Source organism: Chionomys nivalis, chromosome 17, assembly GCF_950005125.1.
Source record: "Chionomys nivalis chromosome 17, mChiNiv1.1, whole genome shotgun sequence".
Taxonomy (NCBI): domain Eukaryota; kingdom Metazoa; phylum Chordata; class Mammalia; order Rodentia; family Cricetidae; genus Chionomys; species Chionomys nivalis.
In genome coordinates, this window is record NC_080102.1 from 10939000 (window position 1) to 10963071 (window position 24072).

Consider the following 24072-nt stretch of genomic DNA (forward strand, 5'->3'; position numbering starts at 1 on the left):
AAATGCAAATGATGAAAAATTAACATTCTTGAAATGAGTCAATTATTTTTTTAACCAAAAGCAAAAATAATGTAATTTGATATAGACCACAGCAACTCCCCAAGCACATGCCTTTGTCATTTTAAGCAGAGAACTCTTATATTCCACTTTTCCTTGTGGTGAATTTAATTTTTTTCTTTTAGCTTCTTATGAGTTGTATGTGGAAGAAGCTACCTAAAGCATGAGTATGTTAAGTAGCAGTGTATTCATATTATCCCACCAGCAAACTCTATAAAAATCTGAAAGAACATCCTACCAATGCAGGAAGGCAGAGGGTAGTCCCAGGCCCTTCTCTCCCCAGTCATGCACTTGAGAAGGCTGCTTCCATGGAGAGTGTAGCCTGGATTGCATCCATAGATGATGGTGCTGCCAGCAAAATGGCCCTGGTCACTGATCTTGTATCCGAACTGGGGAATGCCTGGGTCTTCACAATGTGAAAGTTCAAAACCTGGGAGAACAGTACAAACTACTTAAAGGAAATATTCTGAAACATAATTTGAGATTAAATAAATTGTTTATTTCATTTATCCTTTCAAATAGGATCCCATTTCCTACTCTGAATACTCCTATCATGTCTAACATTATTCACATTTAATAAGCACAGAAAGCTTTTGCTGAAACATTTTTATTTTTATTAGAATTTATTAGTGATAAAGTTTACATATCAGTGTAATGGCAAATACCATCAAGTTCCTGTTTTCTTTAAAATTGTCGTTGTTGTAGAATACTATTTTATGATGTTTTACATTTGTTTACGTTGTGGTACATTTATTTTAGAGATGCAAAGATGTATTCCATTCTTTCATATTGCATTTGTTTAATTCTGTGAAGCTGTGATTCTTTGCCTGTCTAAAACACCTGATGGTCTAATAAAGAGCTGAAAGACCAACTATGGGGCTTGAGAAAGGAGAGGCAGGGCTGACAGGCAGAGAGAAGAAATAAAAGGAGAAATCTGGGAGAAGAGGATCAAGGAACAAAAAAAAAAAAAAAAATGAAGGAGAGGAGTATGCTGGAACCAGTCACCCACACAGTCAGCCATGCAGTTTGAGTGAAAGCAGGATATACAGAAGCAAAGGACAAACCCAGAGGCAAAAGGCAGACAGGATCATATAAGAAAATCTGGCTAACAACAAGCCAAATTTTAATAATAAAACTCTGTGTGATTTATTTTGAGCAGGGTGCTGTGCCCCCCAAAGAGTCAAAGAGTGAAAAACAACCAACAACTTGTTATTGTTAATACTAGATTAATTAACTAATAGGGATTAATGATGGGAGGCAGTGGTGGCACACCCCTTGAATATCAGAACTTAGGAGGTGGTGGTAGGTGGATCTTAGTGAATTCAAAGCCAGCCTGGACTACAAAGCAAATTCCAGGACAGCCAAACCTACACAGAGAAATACTGTCAAAAATCTCAACAACAACAACAACAACAAAATCCTAAAAAACAAAAATCAAAAGAAGCAAACAAATAAAAACCCAAACCCCCAAACAAAAACTTAAAAACCCTAAAGGATTAAAATCTGATTCTATGTGTTTATGTATTTGCACACGTGATCCCCAGTTGATGGGACCACTGGAGGAGGTTATGAAACCTCTGGTAGACAAATGTGCTGGTGGCAGTTGTCTTTGGTGATGGACTATGAGGATTTATAGCCTTTCCTTGCTTCCTGTTTTGAAAACATGATGAGCCAGTTTATATGCCCTGCCCTCTTCCCTTTACCAACTAACTCTTGCTCTCTGTAACTACAAGCCAAAATGAAGTCTTTAGTTCCTTAAATTAATTTTCCTCATGGCATTTGGTCACAGCCACAGAAAAGGAGCTAATATGACAATGAACATGTGTTTGCTTTTGTCTTGGCACAAAGCATCCAGGATGCTTGGAACCAGCAGAGTCCGACCAAAACCATGACAACCTGTGCTTTGCCCACTTCAACAGAGGTTATACACCACCAGACTGGCAAATTTGATACTTCCCACTGTAAGTTTGCCATATGATATCAGAGAAAGAAAATGCATAAATAAACCTTGAGAAAATTCTAATCTGTTCTTGGTATTTCCTAACTTTTCACATCCTGAATTCATGAAAAATCACTACCACCACTACCTGGCTTACATGTTATATCAGTTATCAAAAACTGCTAAGTAATTCTACATGCCTGCTATGATATGCATTTTAATTTTGTTTCTAATAAATCTCTCTGCAGTTCCTTTCTATATCTGAATTCCTTCTCTGTGAATAGTAAGAACATGAAAATATGTTAGGCTTGTAATCTTGCCTGGCTCAGATCTGCCGTCTCCCTCAACATAAAAGGAGACTGGTGACTGGTTGCCAAAGGAACTGATCATGTGACTACGGTGTAAAAAATGTCAGTAGCTACAGCCCCTCACATGCTAAGAGAAAGAGGCTGAGCTGAGGGTCTATGAAGTTACCACTGTACAACAACACAATCAATCAGGCATATGCAATGGAATTTTCATCCAAATCTTATACAGAGGGGCTCAGAGAGCGTCCTGGTGGACGAATGCCTTCACATGCTGGAAGGATTATGGGGATAGCAGCTACTGCAGTTGTTGCTCCTTTCTGGACCTCACAAATGTGCTTTTATTTTCTTATTTATAACAATAAATGCCCTTGATAATGAAACAGTAAATGCTAGCAAATATATTCCGGAGAACTTTAGCAATGTTGCAAATTATTGAGTCACAGGAAGGGATAATAGAAATTCCCTGTTGGTTCTTTTTATGGTTGTTTTTCGTTTTAGATTTTGTTTTTTCTTTCTTTCTTCCTTTCTTTCTTCCTATTTTTTGTTGTTGCTTGTTTACTTTGCTTGGTTTTTTGTTTTTCTACACAGGGTTTTTTTTGTATAGCCTTGGCTCTCCTGGAACAAGCTCTGTAGACCTGTGTGGTCTCAAAAACAAGAGATCTGCCTCTGACTCCCTGGTGCTGTGATTAAAGGTGTATGGCACCATTGCCTGGCAGAATTCCCTTTCTTAATACCAGTCAGAGAAGTAACATACATTAGATCACCAGTGTCAAATCCTTAATTCACACTATTGAATTCTAGAGTTTCAGAGCATACTTAATGCTTGTATGTTTACATACATAAATCTTGTATAGCACTGAGTGCTGAGTTACTCCTAACATTGATGTAGGTTCAGAAAATGGGATTACCAAGGGGCCTTGTCTCTCCTAGGGGATTTCAATGGTTCTCTTCTTCTTAAACCAGAAGACAGTTGTGCACATTTGAGTTTATATAGACAGACACTTTTGTTTCTTTATTTTCTTCTTTAGTTGTCTTCTATTACTTATATTTTTTTTCTACAGTACCTACCCAGAACAAATCTTGGTACATATCTGATGTCCAATGATATTAATGAGTAAGGATTTAGAGAAAAAATATCTACAGGAAAATAAATTAAAGTAATTATTGATTGTTTCAAAAGTATATTTTGAGATAAATCTAAAAAATAAAAGCCTCAAGGATTCTTTCTAAAAAATAGCTTGTGGCAGCCTTATTCAGTTGAAAGTGTAAACATCTTCAAGGAGAATTATAAAGGAAGGTAGCAATCATTCACTCACATCATGGCAGGTGTAACAAAATCCACTGAATACAGTCAAGTAAATATGTATTTCAAATAAGACACTGCAGAAGTAAAAACTGTGTTTTTACAGGCACACTTTGCTATATCTGCATAGGTAGTATAATATTTAAAGACTCAAGACTCTCTGATCGAAAAAGACCAAATTAGTATTCTTCCTACCAGACTAGATTCTTCTGTCTGGGATTTAAGCTGCAGCCCTTTTCCAGTTTTGTCATATAATTCTTTACAAATCAAAATGAAGATCAAGTTTTGTTTTGAAGATTTCTTCTCAAATTAATTTTTCCTTAATGTGCACATTCTGAAAGTGTGATGGGGGATTGCTGGTGATGAGAAGAAGTGGAGATGGTCTTGCAAATGAAACTCCTTTATAAAGCTCTCCAGCACAGAGGGAGACACAGGCAGACAATACTCTTTAAGTTACAAAGTACAACATAATCTAGTTCAATTTGCAAGACTCATTGTTGCTCTGTCATAAATATTCACAAGTGTCTTAAATTTTACAAAACAACTCAGCTGACAGTCTTTTCACTGAAAGCTCACACTTGAAATTGAAAATTAAATAAAAACTTGAATGAGGCATCAAATATTCACTGTAGTTAGTGGAATTTAATACTGTGATGAAATAAAAATTTATAGAGTACAAACTGAACTCATTATTAACATTGTCTAAATGCTTCAGATTTTCTGTAGAACATAAACTGAGAACTCATTTCATGTCACCATTGAAGATATTTGCTTATTACTGATTTATTTTAAGGTATCACTTGAAATTTATGACATTTTGTCAAAATATCTACTATGTTTTATTGATCCTATCATATTCTAATATTGTAGTCATTTTCTTCAGGTCAGCATTCAAAACAATGCCATATTAACTGATTCTCATTAATAATAATAGCATTTAAGAAATAAATGTTATAAAATAAAATAAATTTCTTATTTTATTTTACCAAGTCTTTTCTTTTTGTTTTTTCCCATAGAATGTTTTAATATGCTAATCAGGTTATTCTCACACATTTTTCTATATATCCATGTATCTCTGGTGTGGGAAGTCCTTCTATATATATGTTGCTTTTATTGGTTAATGACTAAAGAACCTACAGAGTAATATTTGATTCTGTGGGCTGCTAAGATAATCTGATATAAAGGTATCTTGACTTCAAAATTTGGATCTAAGGATTTTTTGCTTTTCAAAAAAAAGGTTCTGATTTTGTTTCCATATCCTTCCAGACTAACATGATTTGATGGTCCAAGACCCCCAGAAAGGTCACTGTGAATACACCCTAAAATTACTTTTCCAAACAAAAATCAGGAAACAGTTTGGAGAGAACTATGCCCAAATTCCCAAATATTGTTTATAAATGTCTGTTTATATTTAAAGGGGGATATACTATAGAAAAGAATAATTTGCATTGGTATGAATCTTAGTTTATTGCTACAAATCTCAGGTCAATTTTTGATATATGTATATTTCTGCTCTTGATTAAGGTAGTTTTACAGCTTCTCTAAAAATGTAATATATAATTAATGTATAATAGGTTAATAGCAAGATGTCTCTGTCAATTCTAGAGTTTTGGAAGTTGCTTACACTGCATTCCCTGTTTACTTAGGTAATATTATATCTTTCTGAAGTTTTTGGTGGAGTTGAAAATAGATAGTTATAATTATAGCTTTCCTTTGTTATGATAAAAAATAAAGTAGATATAATTGTTGTACCTATAGTTCTTGCTTGGTACCTGTTTTGTTATATGTAATTTCACTATGCTAAAATTAAAATCTTCCTCTTCATTTAAAAAGAAAAGGGAAAATGGCATGGGAAGTCCTTCTGTATATATGTTGCTTTTATTGGTCAATGAATAAAGAATCTGCCTTGGCCTCTGATTGGGTAGAGTAGAGCTAGGCAGGAAAAACTAAGCTAAACGCAGGGAGAAAGAAGGCAGAGTCGAGAGACACTATGGAGCTTGCAGAGGAGAAAGATGCAAGCTGATAACCAGAACTTTGCTGGTAGGCCACAACCTACTGATAAAATGTAAAATAATATAAATAGGTTAACTTAAGAGATAAGAGTGAACTAGAAATATGCATAAGCTAATAGGCCAATCAGTGTTGTAATTAATACAGTTTCCATGTGTTTATTTCAGAGCTGAGCAGCCAGGAACAAATAAGCAGCCTCCAATAACAAATTTTGGTAATATAGTCCAATTTCTGTGCATTTCTATATGTAAAGCATAATAAAATCTACTTTATACAGTTTTGTGGGAGTTTATTGTTTAGTTTTGCTCTTTATAACTTGGTTTGTTTGCAATTGCCCTTTATATTCATATGAATTGGGACATACATATTATCATGAGAATTCCTGGGGAAGTGTCTCATGAAGAGCAACGACATCTAAAAACTGCTATTGAGAAGGAGCTGGCTCCTTTGCATATATAGCAAGGCACAAATTTAATTGAGTGCTGGGCATACAGGGAACAGAACAGGCTAATTATAACCATTTATTTAATTTAATATACAAAGCCCTTCTTGCTGTGGTGGCCTGGAACAGCACTCTCTCTAGAGAAGATGACTACTTGGGCATTAGCAATAAACTCACACTGCTGTAGCTTCTGTAACTTTTACCTTCTCATTGTCTCAGTGTGTTTCCTAGGGTCCTTTAGATACCTTCCTCTTCCCTGACTGTAGCTGAGTCTATGAACTCCATTGCACCTGAAATAATAACCATCAAACTACTGCGTAAAAGCCTCTTTAGTTTTGAAAGTAGATGATCAAGTTGAGTGTCTGCATGCCTTAGAATAAAGTGCAATTTGAGACTGTAAATAGTGGATGGAGATAATAGACATTAATATTTACTATTATTATTTGTTTGTATCAGTTTTCTTTCTTTCCAATTTATTTTTTTAAGGAAAGTGGGGGAACATGAAGTTGGGTAACTTAGTCAGGTTTGGAAAATCTGGGAGGAGTTTGTGGAGAAGTTAGTTGGAAAGAATATGTTTAAAATATAGTGTGCACTTCTTTGTGGCCTAGTTTTCATGATATGAGAAGGCACAATCCAAACTTCCAAATGAGGGAAGCAACAAACAGTCCCACCTGGTTATGATGCCTATGAACCACGACAAGGAACAGCATGGCACGATAACCCGAAGGGTGAATCAGTGGCAAGCATACCTTGGTGGAAAGAAACATTTGTCTAGTTGGACTTCACACTCACTCAAGAACAGTGGAATCGTGCCTAGTATTAGAAATCTAGCCAGCTACCCAGGGCTAGTGAAGCCAAAGATCTTGTAGAACCGACAACCATCACTTTACTAAACAGATTTAATCACTAACTGCATTCTGAATATTCAGCCTTATTCCTACAGATAAGTCTCGTCCTTACTTCTCATTAGGAAAACTTCTTTTTACAACAGATGAGGGCCATGACAGAATGTCAGGACCAATACAGAATGCAAAGCTGTGGAGCCTAGTCCTAATGGATTCTGCGAGCCACGCCCCACACCTGAGGCTAAGAGAATAGTGTGGAAGTGGAGGTGGGAGATTGTGAGAAATACTGGATCTGGGAGTTTGTAGTGAGACTGTGTCTCCTAACGATGTTGGACTCTACACCTAGGAAGTCTCAGCAAAATGATTGACTACATGTGAGCTGAACGTGGAAAACAATGACAGAAGTTTCAACATGGACCGAGGAAAGATCATAAGGCATCGACCCTTCACAAAGAATTGTAGACGATGAGAAATCATCCCCGAAAATGCACATATAAGTAGGAGTATATAGATGGAGCAGGTTAGATTTAAGAATATGTATGTAGCCGGGCGGTGGTGGCACACGCCTTTAATCCCAGCACTCGGGAGGCAGAGGCAGGTGGATCTCTGGGAGTTTGAGGCCAGCCTGGTCTACAAAGGTAGTTCCAGGACAGGAACCAAAAAGCTAGGGAGAAACCATGTCTCGAAAAATCAAAAAAAAAAAAAAAAAAAAAGAATATGTATGTACATATAAATATACATGCAACAATAATTAATGTAAAAAGAAGCCATAAATTTCAAAGGAAGTAAGGAAGGGAATATAAGAGGGCTGAGGGAACAAAAGGAGTGGATAAATGATTTTTCAGAAATAAAATATAAGAAAATACAGTATAAGAAAAAAATTAAATATAAATAAAACATTTAATAATTTGTTATAATTGCAATTTAGGCTATTGAACCTGAAGCATTGCCCTGTTTTAGAATTCTTTTATGTATTTGTTTATTTCACAATTGCAAATTTTTAAATCTTGTATCTTATTTTCTCATGTTTAATTTTAAATTTATTTTTCATGGTTCTAGGGATATAAAATATGTCAAACAATAACTCTACTACTGAGCTATAAATCTATTTATAGTGTAGTTCATATTCAAATAAGATTGTGAAGTCCCCCCCCCAATTAATCAAAGGGAAATATTTCACCGTCATACTCATGAGATGCCTGTATTTGTTTTGTAATAATAAAGAATGTAGGGGGAATAAGGAGAGAATTTTGGACAATGAAATTACATTCCATCTTAGCGCTCAGTAACCTAATAAAAACATGTACATTCATCCCTAAATAAACTATATAGTCCATGAAACTATGGTCATATCTTGAAAATAATACCAAACACAGATTTCCTTCCAACTTCAAATCTACTCAAGTTTTTAAACAAAACCTATTATAACTCTTCATTTTCAGTTGCTTTCAGGAGGTATGTTTTTATTAATAATGGTCTGAATTTCTACCCAGAAAGTTCTTTAAAAACTAGTTACTGAGAGACTTTCCTAAATTTTCGTCTGCCAGGCATGATACTAGTAGCTGCCCTTAATGATAACTGCGTGTTTCATAGATCATGAATACTTCATGCCTCATTCTCAAATCCATTAACTGTTATTTTTTCTAACCATCAGAATGTGGGTATTTCACTAAAGTATATAATTGGTATGCTCACAACCTTCAAAACCTAAACTTTATATTGCCAAATTCTTTTCCTACCTGACTTTTTCAATTGATAGTTCCTAACATATTTGCATTTCACTATCTTGAAATTATTGTTAACATTTACTATTCTATAGCTTTAAAATTTTATCTACTATGTGAATCTGTACTAATACAATTTTCATTTCTTAAGTTTATTTTTCTCTAATTTTCCTTCTCTGTGATGATGTCATTTGCCTATATATTTGTTGTTTGCCAGGTTTCAGACAGTATACTTTTTCTTTTTGATACACATATGACTTCTACTAACATGTCTCAGGTTTATTTATTGAATTTTTAAGTCTAGAGTATTTTGTGGTTGTTGGCTTTTGACTAATAGTACCTGGTCAAGAAAATTCGGTATAATTGACTTGACAGATTTTTCCTTGAATATCTTCTTTTAATTTTCATTTCTATTACCTAAAAGCAGCTCTTCTTGGATAGAATGTTCTTCTAAACTATTCTAAATTCTACTTATTGGTAGATCTCAAACATGTCAGAAATTAAGTTTATACAATGTACAGATTGCTAGGTATTTAATGTTAACATACAAAGCTTTTGTAATATCAAATTGTGGAAATAGTAATCACTCCTTTTTTACTCTAGCCAAAAAAAAAAAACCTATATTGTGTTTTATGCTAATTACAAACAAGAGATATTTCTTTGAAATCTCTCTTGGAGAACTTTGTATTATATAATACACCTTTAATCAGTACTTCCTTCATTGCCTGCTTAATTTCAGCATTTAAAGAATGAAGGAAATGCCAAATGTGCCTGGTCAGTGGTTTTGAGGACATGTAACCGTATGGAACGTTCTTGCTCTTCTACGTAATTTACTTATTTTCTACTCACATTTGCATTAAGTAAATTATGCACTAAGAATAAAGTTAAAGTTGATAGGTCATCTGATTATTTTTCATGGTTAGCATCGCCAATAACATGTTTGTAACTAAATTACAGAATCTAAATAGAATAATTTGTAGTACATTCATAAAGCTAGTATACAAGCAAAAGCATTAAAAATTAGCCCTTGCCTGTCTCTAATGAGAACCTGACATTTGGAATGGTTATGTTTTCTAGGCATTATTGAATCATTTCAAGCAACAAAACTGGAAGGCTAAGTGAATCCAAATATATTTGAAGTTTTCCCTTGGGATAATAAACATTTCTGCAGTAGAATTTTTAGCAAATAAAAATGAGAAGAGGAAATGGCAAAGATCATTTAATCGAGTTGTATCATTTAATGACTGTAAACACTGTCATCTACCAAGTCAGTTCTTGGTATATATATAATTTATTTATAGCTTTAAATTAGTAAGACAATTTCACTGCCATTTTAATATCGCATATTAAAAACTATTAATGGCTGTGCCAAATCTTTCATTCTAGGCACTTAGGAATCCCAGAAATCCTTGATTTCCTTTTTTCACTTTTTAAAAAGAATTATCTATGATTGCTGCACATTATATATTTATGCTTACTAATGAAGGTCAATTTTAATTCCGGCATACTATGATGGTGTGAGGCTAATTCAGAATTATTTAATAATAAATTGTTAAATTTTTGATTTTGAGATTAAAGGTAGACAAATTTATTCCAGGCCTCCCAAGGAAGTTTCACTTCTAGTAAAAGAGTCATATGTGACTACTAATGCTGCTTCTCATGTCCTCCAACCTTGAGGATGTCCAAGTGGTAGCTATACTGCGACCTTGTAACAACATATTGGAAGATACAAATGAGTCTCCAAAGACGATATGCATTGGTTAGGATGAAACAAAAATTGTGGTTGATCATGTTGAACATTTGAATTTAGATCTCGTTCTTCTTACATTCTTATATGATATAAAGAAACCCTAGCTTTTTAGTTTAAACCAGAATTAGTTTTCCATTACTTGAAGTTAAAAGTTGATTTGCTAGTTTAAGTGAGTGTGAATTTATTATTTGAAGAGATGAAGTAAAATGTATTGTGTGTCCTTTAAAAACATATTGATCATTTATCTTAGCCAAATATAATCATACTTAAAGTACAAATAGTCTAAGTAGTAGCCCTAAATAAACAAAACCAGTAATGGGATAGAAAGTGCCTATTACAAATAAAGGTGTCAACATGCTCTTTTTCTGATCAAAGACAAATAGTGAGGTGAAATGAGCATCTGAGAATAATCCAGGTGTAATGTCTGCTTGAATTATTTTGCGATGTTCTTCTAGTAATGTTTTTGTATCCTATTACCTTTGCTAGGAATATGTCATACCATTATTTCTGTGAATTGTGACCTATGTCTTTATTACTACCTCGTTTATGAAGCCTCACTAGAGCTTTGATAGTCACGTTACCTTCTCCTATTTTGATTATCTCTGTGTGAATACTGCATTACACTTCAGAAACAATTTGCAATAATTGTAAAGGATACATGCATACCAAATGGCTGTGTGAAACTGGCTTTAAACATTACTAGATATAAAGATTTAAGCATCAAAGCAAGGTCTTCCACTTTTCTTATATATTTAACTCTTTATGTACATTTTTTTAATTCACAAATTGTTTATTGCTTCCAAACAATTAAGGGATTATTTATTTTCATATTATTTGTATAGGTGTTTTGCCTGCATTCGATGCTGTGGTACAGTTTTTGAGGAGGTCAGAAGTAGGCATCAGATCCCCTGGAACAGTAGTTACAGATTGTGGTTAACCAGAATGTTGGTGTTGGGAATTCAACCTGGGTCCTCTGTAAGAGGAGCAAGTGTTCTTAACTGTGAGCCATTTCTCCAGCCCCACTTCTAAACACCTTTTTCTTTTATATTTAATATGTTTCCTGTTTGAAACTTATTCAGGCATCAAACTGTTTTATTAAGTCAGTATTCAGAAGACATCTTAATTTCCCATGTAGATGTAAAAAGGTGTAATTCAACTGAAATTCACAATGACATATTAAAGAGAAATCGTCTTGTAGTTCTATGCAAAATTTGTTTGCAAAGAATTTTTAAAAGAAAGCAATTGACAAATATTATAGAAGTTGTACATTTTTCAAAGCATTAATATATTCGCTATCTCTGACTCAGAGGTTTAGGATAAGTAAACATCAGTGGGAAAAGGTTTGAAACGTATCTTGTGGTTCAATAGTTCAACTGATGCTCAGGGAAATTAGATCATTCCTTAAAAAGAGTGTGTGTGGGGGGGTGGGCATAGGGAAGATAAAAAAAATGTCTAAGTGAATACACGTGGCATAGGTGAAAAATTATAAGTGGATACTGTTCCTTGGTTTCCTTGCCACCCAGACCCAAATAATCACACAGACTGTATTAATTACAATACTGTTTGGCCAACAGCTCAAGTATATTTCTAGCTAGCTCTTATATCTTAAATTACCCATTTCTATTATTTTATATTTGCCATAAGACTGGTAGTTTGTTATCTCTTCTTGAGCAGCTACATGGCATCTCCTTGACCCAACCTACTCTCTCTATATATCTCTGTTCGGATTTCCCACCTGGCTTTACTCTGCTAACCCATTGGCCGAAACAGCTTTATTCACTATCTAGTAAAAACAGCACATATACAGAAAGACATCCCACATCAAAAAATAAATTATACACAAATAGATAGATGAAAAAGATATAGATGGAGAATAATAACAAAGTTATTTTCATACAGAAGAAAACTATGTTAAACTTCATCTAGAAATACAGAATTATTGACATTGTTAACCCCAGAAGCAACAATTAGGAATAAATATAGTTGTTGACAATTTATTTTTTTAAAAAAATACTTACTGGTGTAGACAAGTTGGAAGCCTTCATCTGTCCCTTCAGAGTCAGAGTTAAACTCTAGCCAAAGCTGATTCGATGTGCTACTGAGGGTCAGTCCTCTCATAGATGCTCCCGTAAAGGCTCCCAGGAGATGTGTTGTTTTGTCCTTTCCATCATAAATCTGCAAGATAAATTCAAATACTAATGTGGTTCAAGTGCCCAATTCCCAAGTATGTATGTATACCTATGTGGAGCAGGGATTATCTGCATTGTCCCTATGTGGATATTAATGAAGAACAACCAAATAAATGAATTTCAAAAAATCAGAAATTTAGAATACACATGCATAATCCTTAAGTTAAAAAAATTAGCAAACTCTAAGAAACTCCAAGAAACACTTAAACTACTCTGTAAATTTGTTTCTAAGATAGCAATACATTGAATGACATATAACTTAAGGTTTAAAGCACCCAATTTAAAAGTAGTTTACAAAGTTGGTTCATAGTCATTTTGTTTATTTTTTTGTTTCTTTGTTTTGCTACTTTCTCAGTTAATCAAACACACTTTTCTTAGAACAGAACTAGTAAAAGTATAATTACTTCAGCACAGTTTTTGTAATTTTATTCTTTTTGTTGATTTGTTTCACTTTTGATATTTTAAAAATATTAAGCCAATGCTGGCACACACTTTTTATCTGAGAACTCTGGAGAAGAGCCAAGCAACTTTTTTGAGTTGTAGGCTACTCTGGTCTACCTAGCTAGTTCTAGGACACCAAGGGTTATATAGAGAAACCCTGTGTGGAAAAAAAAATACATCAAACAAAGGGCATATAGTTCATAGGTAGAATATTTACATATAGTATTTCTGTATTAGTCCTAAGAATCAAAAATGTAAAAGTAGCATGAAAGAATAAAATAAACATAAAAATTTGAAAGTGTCCTTATTATGAATATTAAGTAAACAAGATAGATTTGTAACAAAATTGATAAGCTTCACATTCTTCCTTCATGCTCTTGAAGATTTATCATATTACATTCCTATTTGCTTTTCTCTGAGCTAAGATTATGAAAATAAGATCACAATGTGATATCTTATTAGATGTGTCTATCTGTGTGGTGCATTGTCTGCTATTCTGGATTTAATAAATAACATTATGTGGTTCCGATGAGAATGGCCAATACTGGCAGAACTGTTGGGGGAAGAATTAGGAGGTGTGTCCCTTTTGTAGTATTGTCTTTGGGGGTGGGCTTTGAGTTTTAAAATGACTCACAGTGTTCAGAGTTTCCCTACCTCATCTCTCTGACTCATGATTCTGTCTCAAGGTCTCATGGTATGAGCTATCAGACACTGCTCCGATGCCATGCCTGCCACTGACATGCTCCCTTCCATAACTTATCCTTAGAAACTATGTGCCAAATAGACTTTTCTATAATTTGCTTTGGTAATAGTTTATAATCATAGTAATAGAAAATTTACTATTACACCTTTGTAATATATCATATAATTTCAAAAATACACAATTTTAATTTGATACTTATCATTTACTAGGTTTTAAAATTAAGGTTATGGTAATACTAAAAAGTAAAGTTTTCTTTGTTTATCTGATTCAGTAAAAATAGTTTAGTTTTAGGTCAAGCACAAATATTAGGGTAGGTGACAGTGATAAACGGAAGGATTTCGGTTGGGTAAACAGAAGGAATGTTTTTGCATAAACAGGTCTAAAGGTAGCTTTCTATTTATCAGAGAAGCAGATCTCCTAAGGCAGTTTTTATTTACTAAGAACATCCCTTAATGAGCCCCAAATTCAACTACTCTGGCAAGGGCATCTAGTTCTCGGTCAGTAAGAACCACCTGAATCAGCTTAAAGACCCGTCCTGCTGTCAATTGAAGTTTGCTAGTTTTCCTTCCATGTTGTCCCTCTCTCTGCCTCTCAGGAGAGAGCCTTGGCAGCCTGAGTTCCAGAAGGAAATCTCTGCCAGCCTGCCTGAGTTCCAGAAGGAAATCTCTGTCGGCCCATGGAGTGGTCTGGTTTGGTATTCTCACTGTGGCCTTGTTTACAGCACCTTGGTAATCTGCAGACTCAAGACTTGCTTCATACCTTAGAAGGGCTCTGAAGATTTGGGTTCTTTAAATTTAAATTTTCCGGCTTTTTTTTCCTTGACCTGTAATGTTTCATTTTTCACACTCTTCATTTTTTCTTATAGGACTTGTGGCTGCATCTTTTCTTTGTATTGTGGTCCATCTTCCAATGCAATTCTTCTACTAACAACTAGGTTGTCTGCAGTGACTAGGGTCTTTTCATATTTTTTACTGACATTTTGAAATTTAAAATCATTGGTGAAACTATTAAAAGCCTTTTTGTGACAAGGAGGTTACACTATTTACACTCAAAGATTCCGCGCTAATTGGAAAATTATCTTCATATTTAACCAGTATCTTTAATACATTGCTTCAACTTTAAACAGGTTGACCGTGTTAACTAAAGCCTGCTCTTTATCTCAGCAACTGAATTTATTGAAGAACAAATTTATTTATTTCTAGCTTCCTGAGGTTTTAATTTTTTAATTATTTAAGTTTTGTTGTGGATCTTGCTTGGTTTTTGTTTGTTTGTTTTGTTGAGACGGTGGCTACCTGGAAAATCACTGTGGAGATTAGGTCTGTCCTTGCCTATTGAGCGCTGGAATAAATGTTTTCATCATCCACCCATTTTTAGGTTTTAAATATTCTTGCTGCTAACCTAACCTTGAAGATTGGAAAGAAAACAAAGGCAAGTTTTAATTTACATCCTTTACAAATGGAGCTTTTCAAAATTAACTGGATCCATAAGAAATTCTGTTCTAACCACATTAACCTAATGTTTTCCTATGCAGAAATTCAGAATTCTGCTGTAGGAAGGACCTTTCTGCTCTCTGCATCTGTAACCTTCCATTGCCCCTGTCTGCTCTTAAGGTTTATTTACATTTTAAATTCCACAGAAGGGGACATGAGGAATAAGAAAGAGAAAATGAGGAAGAGGACATGAAAGCTCAACTCAGTGGGGCTGAAGACCTGTGAATAAGTAACAGTGGTTTCTATTTCTTACAAATAGTTTCTGTCAATGACCAAGAGCATATATTTTCCTACTGTTCAGTAGTATTATATGGAAGGCTGTGTGGACAGAGATTATGAAATTATCAGGAGACTATTTGGACCCTCCCCAGGAGAATCCAATTCATAGAAATAATTTTCTATTATACTTATCAGCAGAAGTTTACCAATCTTAACCAAAACTAAATCAAATATTGACATTTATTCAAACATTAATTTTGTTTTGTTTTTTGATCCTGTACAACTCAGCTTTTAATTTCTTAAGGACACTAATCACCAGGAGTAATTTGTTCTTAAAGATATAGTCCTTACTGTAAAACATAACTATCTCTGTGAGCTTTCAGTGTTCAACATTTTATCTCCTTCTGAATGTACTACTTTAATGATACTATGAACTACATAGCTATAAGTCCTTTGTTTACTACCACGTATTCACAAAGAAACCATCTTGCTCAGTAGTTCTGTGGATCTTATTTGTGAAAATACTGTCAAGGTAGTCACAGATATTTTCCATTAATATCCCCTGCTTCTAAGCAATGTGTAATTTAATTGTTACATAGGATATTATTTTAAATATAAAGATTTTTTTCTAAGATTATATTAATTCTTGGTCATGTGTCTGAACTCTCAATTTGTCAGATTCCAAAGAAATAGTAAATAAAAACTGAACAATTACACTTGGGCAGTGGCGATAAAAAGATCAGTTTGAGATGAAGTTTAAGACGAGGCTGGGCTCTATGACCCTCTCTCAAAAGGTAAAGCCAATGAACCAAATAAAGCTAAACAACTAATAGTCTTCAATGAAGAAATAAAAAAATATTTCCTGAGATTTGCTTTTAATTTATTCACAAATTGCCCTAGTACTGTTTCCTAAGGTTGCACTATTACTGAAAAAAAAAACACTTGATAATAGAATAATAGACAGCACCAGCCTTTATTTTATGTATTTTCATTGTTTTTGTACATAACAATGTAATTGATAACCAAGTAACCCACCACAACTTTAACTCTGTGTTAGATATGTACATAACTTTATAAAAATCATAAAACATCATTTTAGAATGAAGAACTTTATTAAAATTTAGCCCATTATTGGCTGTCACAATACAGCAATATATTTTATTAGTATTAACTATATCATATACTAGTTTTTCGAAATTTTAAGCAAGAAACATAGCTTCCTTCAAGCAGAAAAACTTTATGACACTTTTATTTCAAAACATTTTACGTTATATTTAAAAAAGAAGGAAGAAAAAGAACAAATATTTTTCGGGAAAATGATCTTAGCTTCAACTGAGAGTAATGAACAGTCACAAAACCCCTCAAGCTACTGTTTATTTAGCAACATAGAATCAGATGGTAGAAAGAAAATGGCCTGAAAACTTTATAACATGAAATTTGAAATCCAGGTATGACATTTTAGTAGTATTCTCATACCTACTAAATCAAAGCAAAAAGGAAATGTTGAATTAGGAAGGATTTTTTAAGAACTTTACAATAATCAAATGATGCCCCTGAACTTGCAGATAAAAGCATTCAAATATATTATCATATCTCTATGAAAGCATGAAGAAAATAAATAGACAAAGCTGAGCTGCTGAGATGGCTCAGAGGTCAGTAGCATTGACCGCTCTTTCAGAGGTCCCGAGTTCAATTCCCAGCAACCACATATGACGACTCACAACCATCTGTAGAATCTGATGCCCTCTTATGGTGTGCAGGCAGAACACTGTATACATAATAAGTATTTTTTTTTAAAAAGGCAAAGCATTGCAACCAAAGACTAATTGCTGTTAAATTAAGCATGAAGGTAAACCTACAACCAAGAAATCAAAACAAAGCTTTTCACACAAATGTAAATTATTCAGTGATTAAATTACAACTGGTCAGAAAGAACCTGATTGGACACTTCTTTCAGACTGTTACCCTTTGTATAACTATTTAAACAAAATCAAAGTCTTTGAGTATTTTATGTAATAAAGTCTGTCCTTAAAAACAACATAATTTTTTCACATTGTTTTGACAAATAATATCAGATGCACTGTGGCTATTATGTCTATGAAATTCTCTATGCAGACATATGCCTAAAATTTTGAGTTCATTTTCTCTATTACAAAAGAAAAACTTAGACCTTGTTCTCGCTCTGTTACAGCACTCAAACTAATCAGTGCCTGAAATCAGTCAGTGTAGGCAGAACCCCCTTCTACAGCAGGTCAAGCCTCATTACAACAGCCTGCTCAACATCCATCAAACATCTTGCTGTGAATCACCAGATACATTCAGAATTAGAAGACCTCCACTTCCATTTTTAAGGATTTAAAAGCTAATTAAAAAAAATCTTATACATCTTCCTGTATGCTCATGCACCATTTCATTCCTGGTGTTCAGTGAGGTCAGAAAGAGGTGTCTGACACTCTAGAACTGGAGTTCCAAATAACAAGTTGATGCTATAAACAAAACCTGCATCTTCTATAAGAGCAAAAGTGAACTTAACCACAGACTTATCTCTTCAGCACCTATTTTTAATGATTTCACAAATTCTATAGGGATCAAAAAATCACAAGCAAATGTAAATGAGTAAAAAAGAAATAAATCAGACACACACCCTGGCACCACCTTTGACTTCTTTTACTGAAACTAGGAGTTTCACTGTTGATCATTTTCTTTAAATGAGTTGTTTGGAAATGTAAACACATTCTTCAAATATACTGAATTAGTTTTTGAGTTTGAATGTAAAAGGAAGAATAATTTTTCTAATGGTTCCCATGAAAATTTTCTATTCTAAATCTAATGTTTGTCCCAAAGATAATATAAAACAGGATAGGGATTCAATTTTGTTTGAATTCAGTTATTCACCTCAATAATATGATGTATTGTGTTTCAGTAAAAACTAGGGCAAATGAAGAGTTTAATTTTCAAGAGTTTTAATGAGAAAAAAAGTGTTAAGCTTCCAATGAAGCATGGATGTTCTATAACCTATTACCGTTTATTTCATTTCCCTGAAAATCAAGGCGTGAGAGTAAACAGACCTTCAGGGGGTCTAGTGTGGTGGCTCTACCATGGCCTTTGGAGTGTTTCTGAATGAACAGGTAACAAAAGATTTTTGGTGAACAGCATGCAATGTTGGGAAATATATGTGATGAACCTAAGAGAACCCTTGGTTGTGTTATACAACCAGATTTGAAACTTGGTGAGTATGTCCAAGTTACACCAAATTATAAAGCTTTATTTTTCAAACGTGATTTCTGTCATTTTAAAAAGTCTGACAAACTTTTCAGGAGAGGTGTAGATAAATATTTAAGGCCTGTTGGGCCCTCAGTGTCCTTAGTACCTCTTGCTTGGTCTTCTTTTTGCAGAAAAAAAAAAGCAGGTAATATGAAAATGAGTGAACATGGCTTTCTTCCAACAATATTTTATTTACAAAACCAGATGTCATCTAGGAGTGATGGGACATGCTTGTCGTCCAAGTTATTCAGGCAGTTGAAACAGGAGGCATCATTTGAACTCAAACATTCAAAGCAAGTCTAGGCAAACATAAGTTCACCCCTGACCCCTCATCTCTTTCAAAACAACAAACAACCAAATAAGACTACCAGTATCTAGTCCAATTTGGTGCTAGGTTCTCCTTATATCTCCTATATCTGATTTTAGAGGAGTATAGCATACACTTTGCAAAAGTAATAAAATATGCAATATTCATTAATACAAATTACATGCAACATTTATTCTTCTAGAAAACTTTCATTGTTTTTGACAAATCTTTCTACAGGTAAATTTTGATTACAACTAAAAATTAGTCAGTTAGGAAATATATGTATATATATAATATTCTTTAATATATATGATATATTGCTAATAAGAGGACAGTGTTAAAATGGAACATGGTTTTATTGAAACCTTATTATTTGATAAGAAAAATGAGGAATGATATTACCAAACTTAGTGCAGCCTTATAACAACAAGTAAAGATATTTCTGAGACATGTGAAGCTATTTATGATATCATGCCCAAGATACAGTCTGTTCATCAAGCAGTCAAGGCTGCTTGATTAAGGAAACAACAAGCGTGGCCAGACTTTGTGGTGGGTAATGCATACAATTTTCTGTAAAATTACTGTTCTATGGCCAATATCAAAGTGGTGTCATTGAATATGGTTTTGGGAAAAGACACTATTACAGAGAATGTTTGCTATGAGATTGTAAGCACAATAGCCTTGTCAAGGGCAAATTATCTTAAGGGTTTATTTTAGCAGTCATAACAGTGCTCCATTTCTATGCTAGTCTCAGGAACAAGAACTAGAGTAGGTCTCTTGAAAGCAGGTTTATATGTATATGTATGTACCAATATATATAGTCAAAATAACTGAAAGATTGATTCGTTAAGATCAGTTTTTTTCTTTTGCACAAGATTGAGACAGAGGGACTCGCAACATCATTTTGGTTGAATCTAACCTTTATGAGAAATTTAGAAGTTATCTTAAATCTACATTTTCACAAAGTACCAGTGAATGAATTCCTTTCAGTGTGAACCTTCAGCTTGAATGAATCCACAAGAATTTTTGCCAATCTTGTCAAGACTTCTTTAAGAAGCTTGTTCTCAAGGAATACTTTTTAAACTTTTATGCAATATTTTAAGAACACTAGTCGTTATTAGGGAAGTACATATTATATTTATCATTTTTCTTTTCAAAATAAGTTAACAGTAAGTTTTAAATTATAATTTTATCACAATCTAATTTATAATGCAATTTTATAGCTACATTTAATAATCATCTGTATATTTTACAGGAAGTCCTCATGATACTCCCCAACTCTCATACATAAAATAAATAGAATTTTAAAACCATACAGTATTGGTAATAAAGGCAGTAAGAAACTGTTCTACTTATATATAAAATAATGTTCATAATTAGGGTTGAAGAGATGTAGGTTGTTGCTAAGATATTTGACATCCAAGAATGAGGACCTGGAGTGGTCATACACCTTAATCCCCAGTGCTAGGCTGTCGTGAAAAAAATTAAAGCTTGTAGCTTCTTGCCTAGGCATTCTACTAATAGCTGAACTAAAGGGTCAATGAGAGAGAGATACTGTCTAAATAAATAAATTAATGTATGTCTGTGTCCGTGTATATAACCATGTATATACATACATATGTAGTTCATATTATATGCAAAATGTGTACATGCAATATGAATATAATATATGTAATTATACAATATACATAATTTCATGGAATTTATATGAAACATAATAGTGTGTTTTCTGTGAGTTTTTTTCAGATATCCTAGTATTAGTTATTGGTTTCCTCAATCTGTTCTTTGCTCTAACTTCCCCTCCCTCATTCTAGCAAACCTGAGCTACTCTTCATAGAGAATAATGCTTTCTTTAAGTTGTAACCAGTCCAATTAAAAGTCCACTGCCAGGTTTGCGAGATGTTGACTGGCCAAAGGTATTTCAGAGACATCCTAAAGCAATACAGGGTATTGTCATTGCTCTTGCTCACCTGTCAGAGCTTATTGGTAAGATCCTGTTACGGAAGACACCATATATATATTTTCTATAAGACATTACTAAATCAAAATGTTTTCTATCTACTCTCTAGTTAGTTATCATGGTACTGAAAGGATTTTCTGCAAGCTGCTAGGGGAAAATGTCATCACTAGTCTTATCCATGTTGGACACTCTGAGGAATAGCATCAGTGGAGAGATAATTTCATGGTTGCCTGGACAGTGGTAGTTCACGTCTTTAATCCCAGTGCTCTGGAAGCAGAGGAGGGAGGATCTCTGAATTTGATGCCAGCCTGAACTACAGAGTGAGCTCCAGGACAGCCAGCGCTATACTGAGAAACCCTGCTCAACCCTTCCCCACAGAATGGACTGGGTAAAAATTAAAGAGAGGAAGCAAATATGATATGATCAAAATATTTTTCCTGAAATTCTCAAAAGATAAAAATGATTTGTAAAAACAAATAATATCAAAGTGATTGAAGAAGATACAGTCATTGACCTTACAAAGATTTATTGGTATATTTGTTCTTTTGATGACCAACATTTCTCAAGTTCTTTGTATATTTTGGAGATCAGACCGCTGTGTGATGTGGAGTTTGTGAAGATCTTTTCCCATTCTGTAGGCTGTTGTTTTGTCTTGTTGACTGTGTCTTTTGCTTTATAGAAGCTTTTCTGTTTCAGGAGATCCCATTTATTAATTGTGTCTCTCAGTGTCTGGGGTTATATTTAGGAAGTGTGCTCAGCTATCTTCATAGCAGCATTGCTTGTCATAGCCAAAACCTGGAAACAATCTAAATGCCCCTTAACTGAAGAATGGATAAGGAAAATGTGGTACATTTACACAATGGAGTACTACCTCATTTCTTCATTAATATATTTCACTGTTAGCCTACAATTATCACCTGCAATATTAAATTTAATCAAACATTATTACACAGAGTGCAAGTATTATTTATTTGAGGTGCTGAGAATCTGACTGAAGGCCTCATGAGTGCTGATAGTAATTTGAGCTATCCTGCCTGCCAGGAAATGTAAATTATTTAAACAGGAAAATCTGAACAACGAATTGGAGCTGAAAGGTTTGAGACAGTGAATTTCTGGCTGGACATACACAAAACAGGAGTGCATTTATTAGCCCTAATTAAAGTAAGTATTAGATATATTATTGAACTTCAAAGGTCTCCTCATAAAACTATACAAATTTTACACATTGGGAATTACCAATTATCAATAAAGGAAATAGTTTTTATCAAAGAAATGACCAATGAGTTAATATTCACAGGTTTAGCAAAAACCTTCTGCTGCTTTCAACGTGGCAAATGTAATTTTGCTTCAAAATTGTAAAAATGGAAATATTTTCAAATACCTGTACTGCTTAAGAAAATGTTGAGGATAAAAAATATGAATATTTTTTCAGCTGTTTCAATATAATTTGCAGACATAATATATATTGTTATAATCCATATTTAGCAAAACATTTGTATTACAAAAAGCAAATCAGTAACAATTTAAACATTTATTTGGAAAACATGTATTATAAATATATTCTGTAATAGGATATTTCACTATTTCAGTATTTTTATGCAAACAATTTAACACCAAATATTATGATTTAAGTAATGCTTTCTAAATAGAACACTGATTTTTTTCAGTTTATATATACACAAAAGTGATTTGTATTATTATTTAGAAAGTTCTTTACATACAAATAAAGGATAGATTTACTTAATAAGTATCAAGCCATCATTTTCAAAACTAGCTGATCTCATCATATAAATCAAGTTACTATTATGAGTTTTCCTAATGAAGTGGTCATTCATATGTTAGTTTTTTTAAAAAATATATGTAATATTGAATGTGATACTTTGCAATAAAGTTTTCTTATTTTTATTATAGTGAAACAAATATTTAAATATAATAAGATTTATGATTTCTTACCACAAAAAAATCTTTGGAGGCAAATATCGCTTCAATTAAAGTAACAATAGGAATGGTATTTATGAAAGGTTGAATGAATTTACATTTTATTACGTGTACAAATGAATGTGACCATTTCTAGAAAAGTATAAAAAGTGGTCAAAGGACAGCACAGTGGTCCACTTACCTTCAGAACATCTCCTTGTGCCAAATGAAAGGTTCTGGCTGAAATATTGATGCCCTTTCCTGCTTGAACCTGAAGACTGTAAATGCATTCATGGTTGTTTTCATAGTTGAGTGGGTAATTTGGGGAAAGCAGAATTCCTTCGTTATTTGTTGCAGATGCACCGCATTCCGCTGCAGGTAAAACAGAATATTGAAGCACTGTTTAATAGAAGGCATTAGGTTTTCCGGATAATTTTGTTTATGGAGTGTAAATGCTTTGTGTTTTACCCAGATCCTAATAAGAAGTTATGTGCAGAAAAGTTTTGTGCTCAAGAGGACCTACATGTTTCTCAAATGATGGAGGGAAGAAGGAATGGTGCCCTGAAGATGATACATCTATGTGTGGGAATTTATAGCAGCTGTCACCAAATAGTATCACTGTCCTTCGAATAAATAATAGTAACATGCTAAATTTCTTCAGTAGATCATTTCTATTTGTGCCTTTCTTTTTTTTTTTTAATTTTGGATTTTCGAGACAGGGTTTCTCCGTAGCTTTTGGTTCCTGTCCTGGAACTAGCTCTTGTAGACCAGGCTGACCTCGAACTCACAGAGATCCGCCTGCCTCTGCCTCCCGAGTGTTGGGATTAAAGGCGTGCGCCACGACCGCCCGGCATATTTGTGCCTTTCTTATAAATGCATTAAAGTAATTTTTGTTTCGGAATTCAATTTTGTCTTCTTTAATTTTGCCTTTAAAGGTTTTTAAATGATTGTCTCCTTCCAATAATCCACATTCCTTCCTTTCAAGAAATTCAATAAGACTATATTTTTAATAGTTACACAATAGTTAATTGTCTACAAATGCATATTAAGAGATATTTAGTAAGCTTGAACCATACAGCTTTTCTTAGTGTAAGGCATTTCCACAATACCTTATAGAGAATTGCTGATCCTCTGGGTTACGTGGTATATACTCTACATGCCAAATTTGAAGAAATGGAACAAAGATTTCTCACTATATTAAACT

The 24072-nt window shown here is 33.7% G+C and overlaps 1 protein-coding gene across 1 annotated transcript in view; it reads right to left on the reverse strand.

The window, feature by feature from the left end:
* Nucleotides 1-24072, reverse strand: part of Csmd3 (CUB and Sushi multiple domains 3) — a 916841-nt gene that overhangs the window by 255026 nt on the left and 637743 nt on the right. The window contains exons 23-25 of the mRNA XM_057791849.1: nucleotides 23071-23240; nucleotides 12397-12553; nucleotides 296-487 (exon numbers count right to left, since the gene is read on the reverse strand). Coding sequence (XP_057647832.1) covers nucleotides 296-487; nucleotides 12397-12553; nucleotides 23071-23240 — 519 coding nt within the window. The remainder of the gene's footprint in view (nucleotides 1-295; nucleotides 488-12396; nucleotides 12554-23070; nucleotides 23241-24072) is intronic.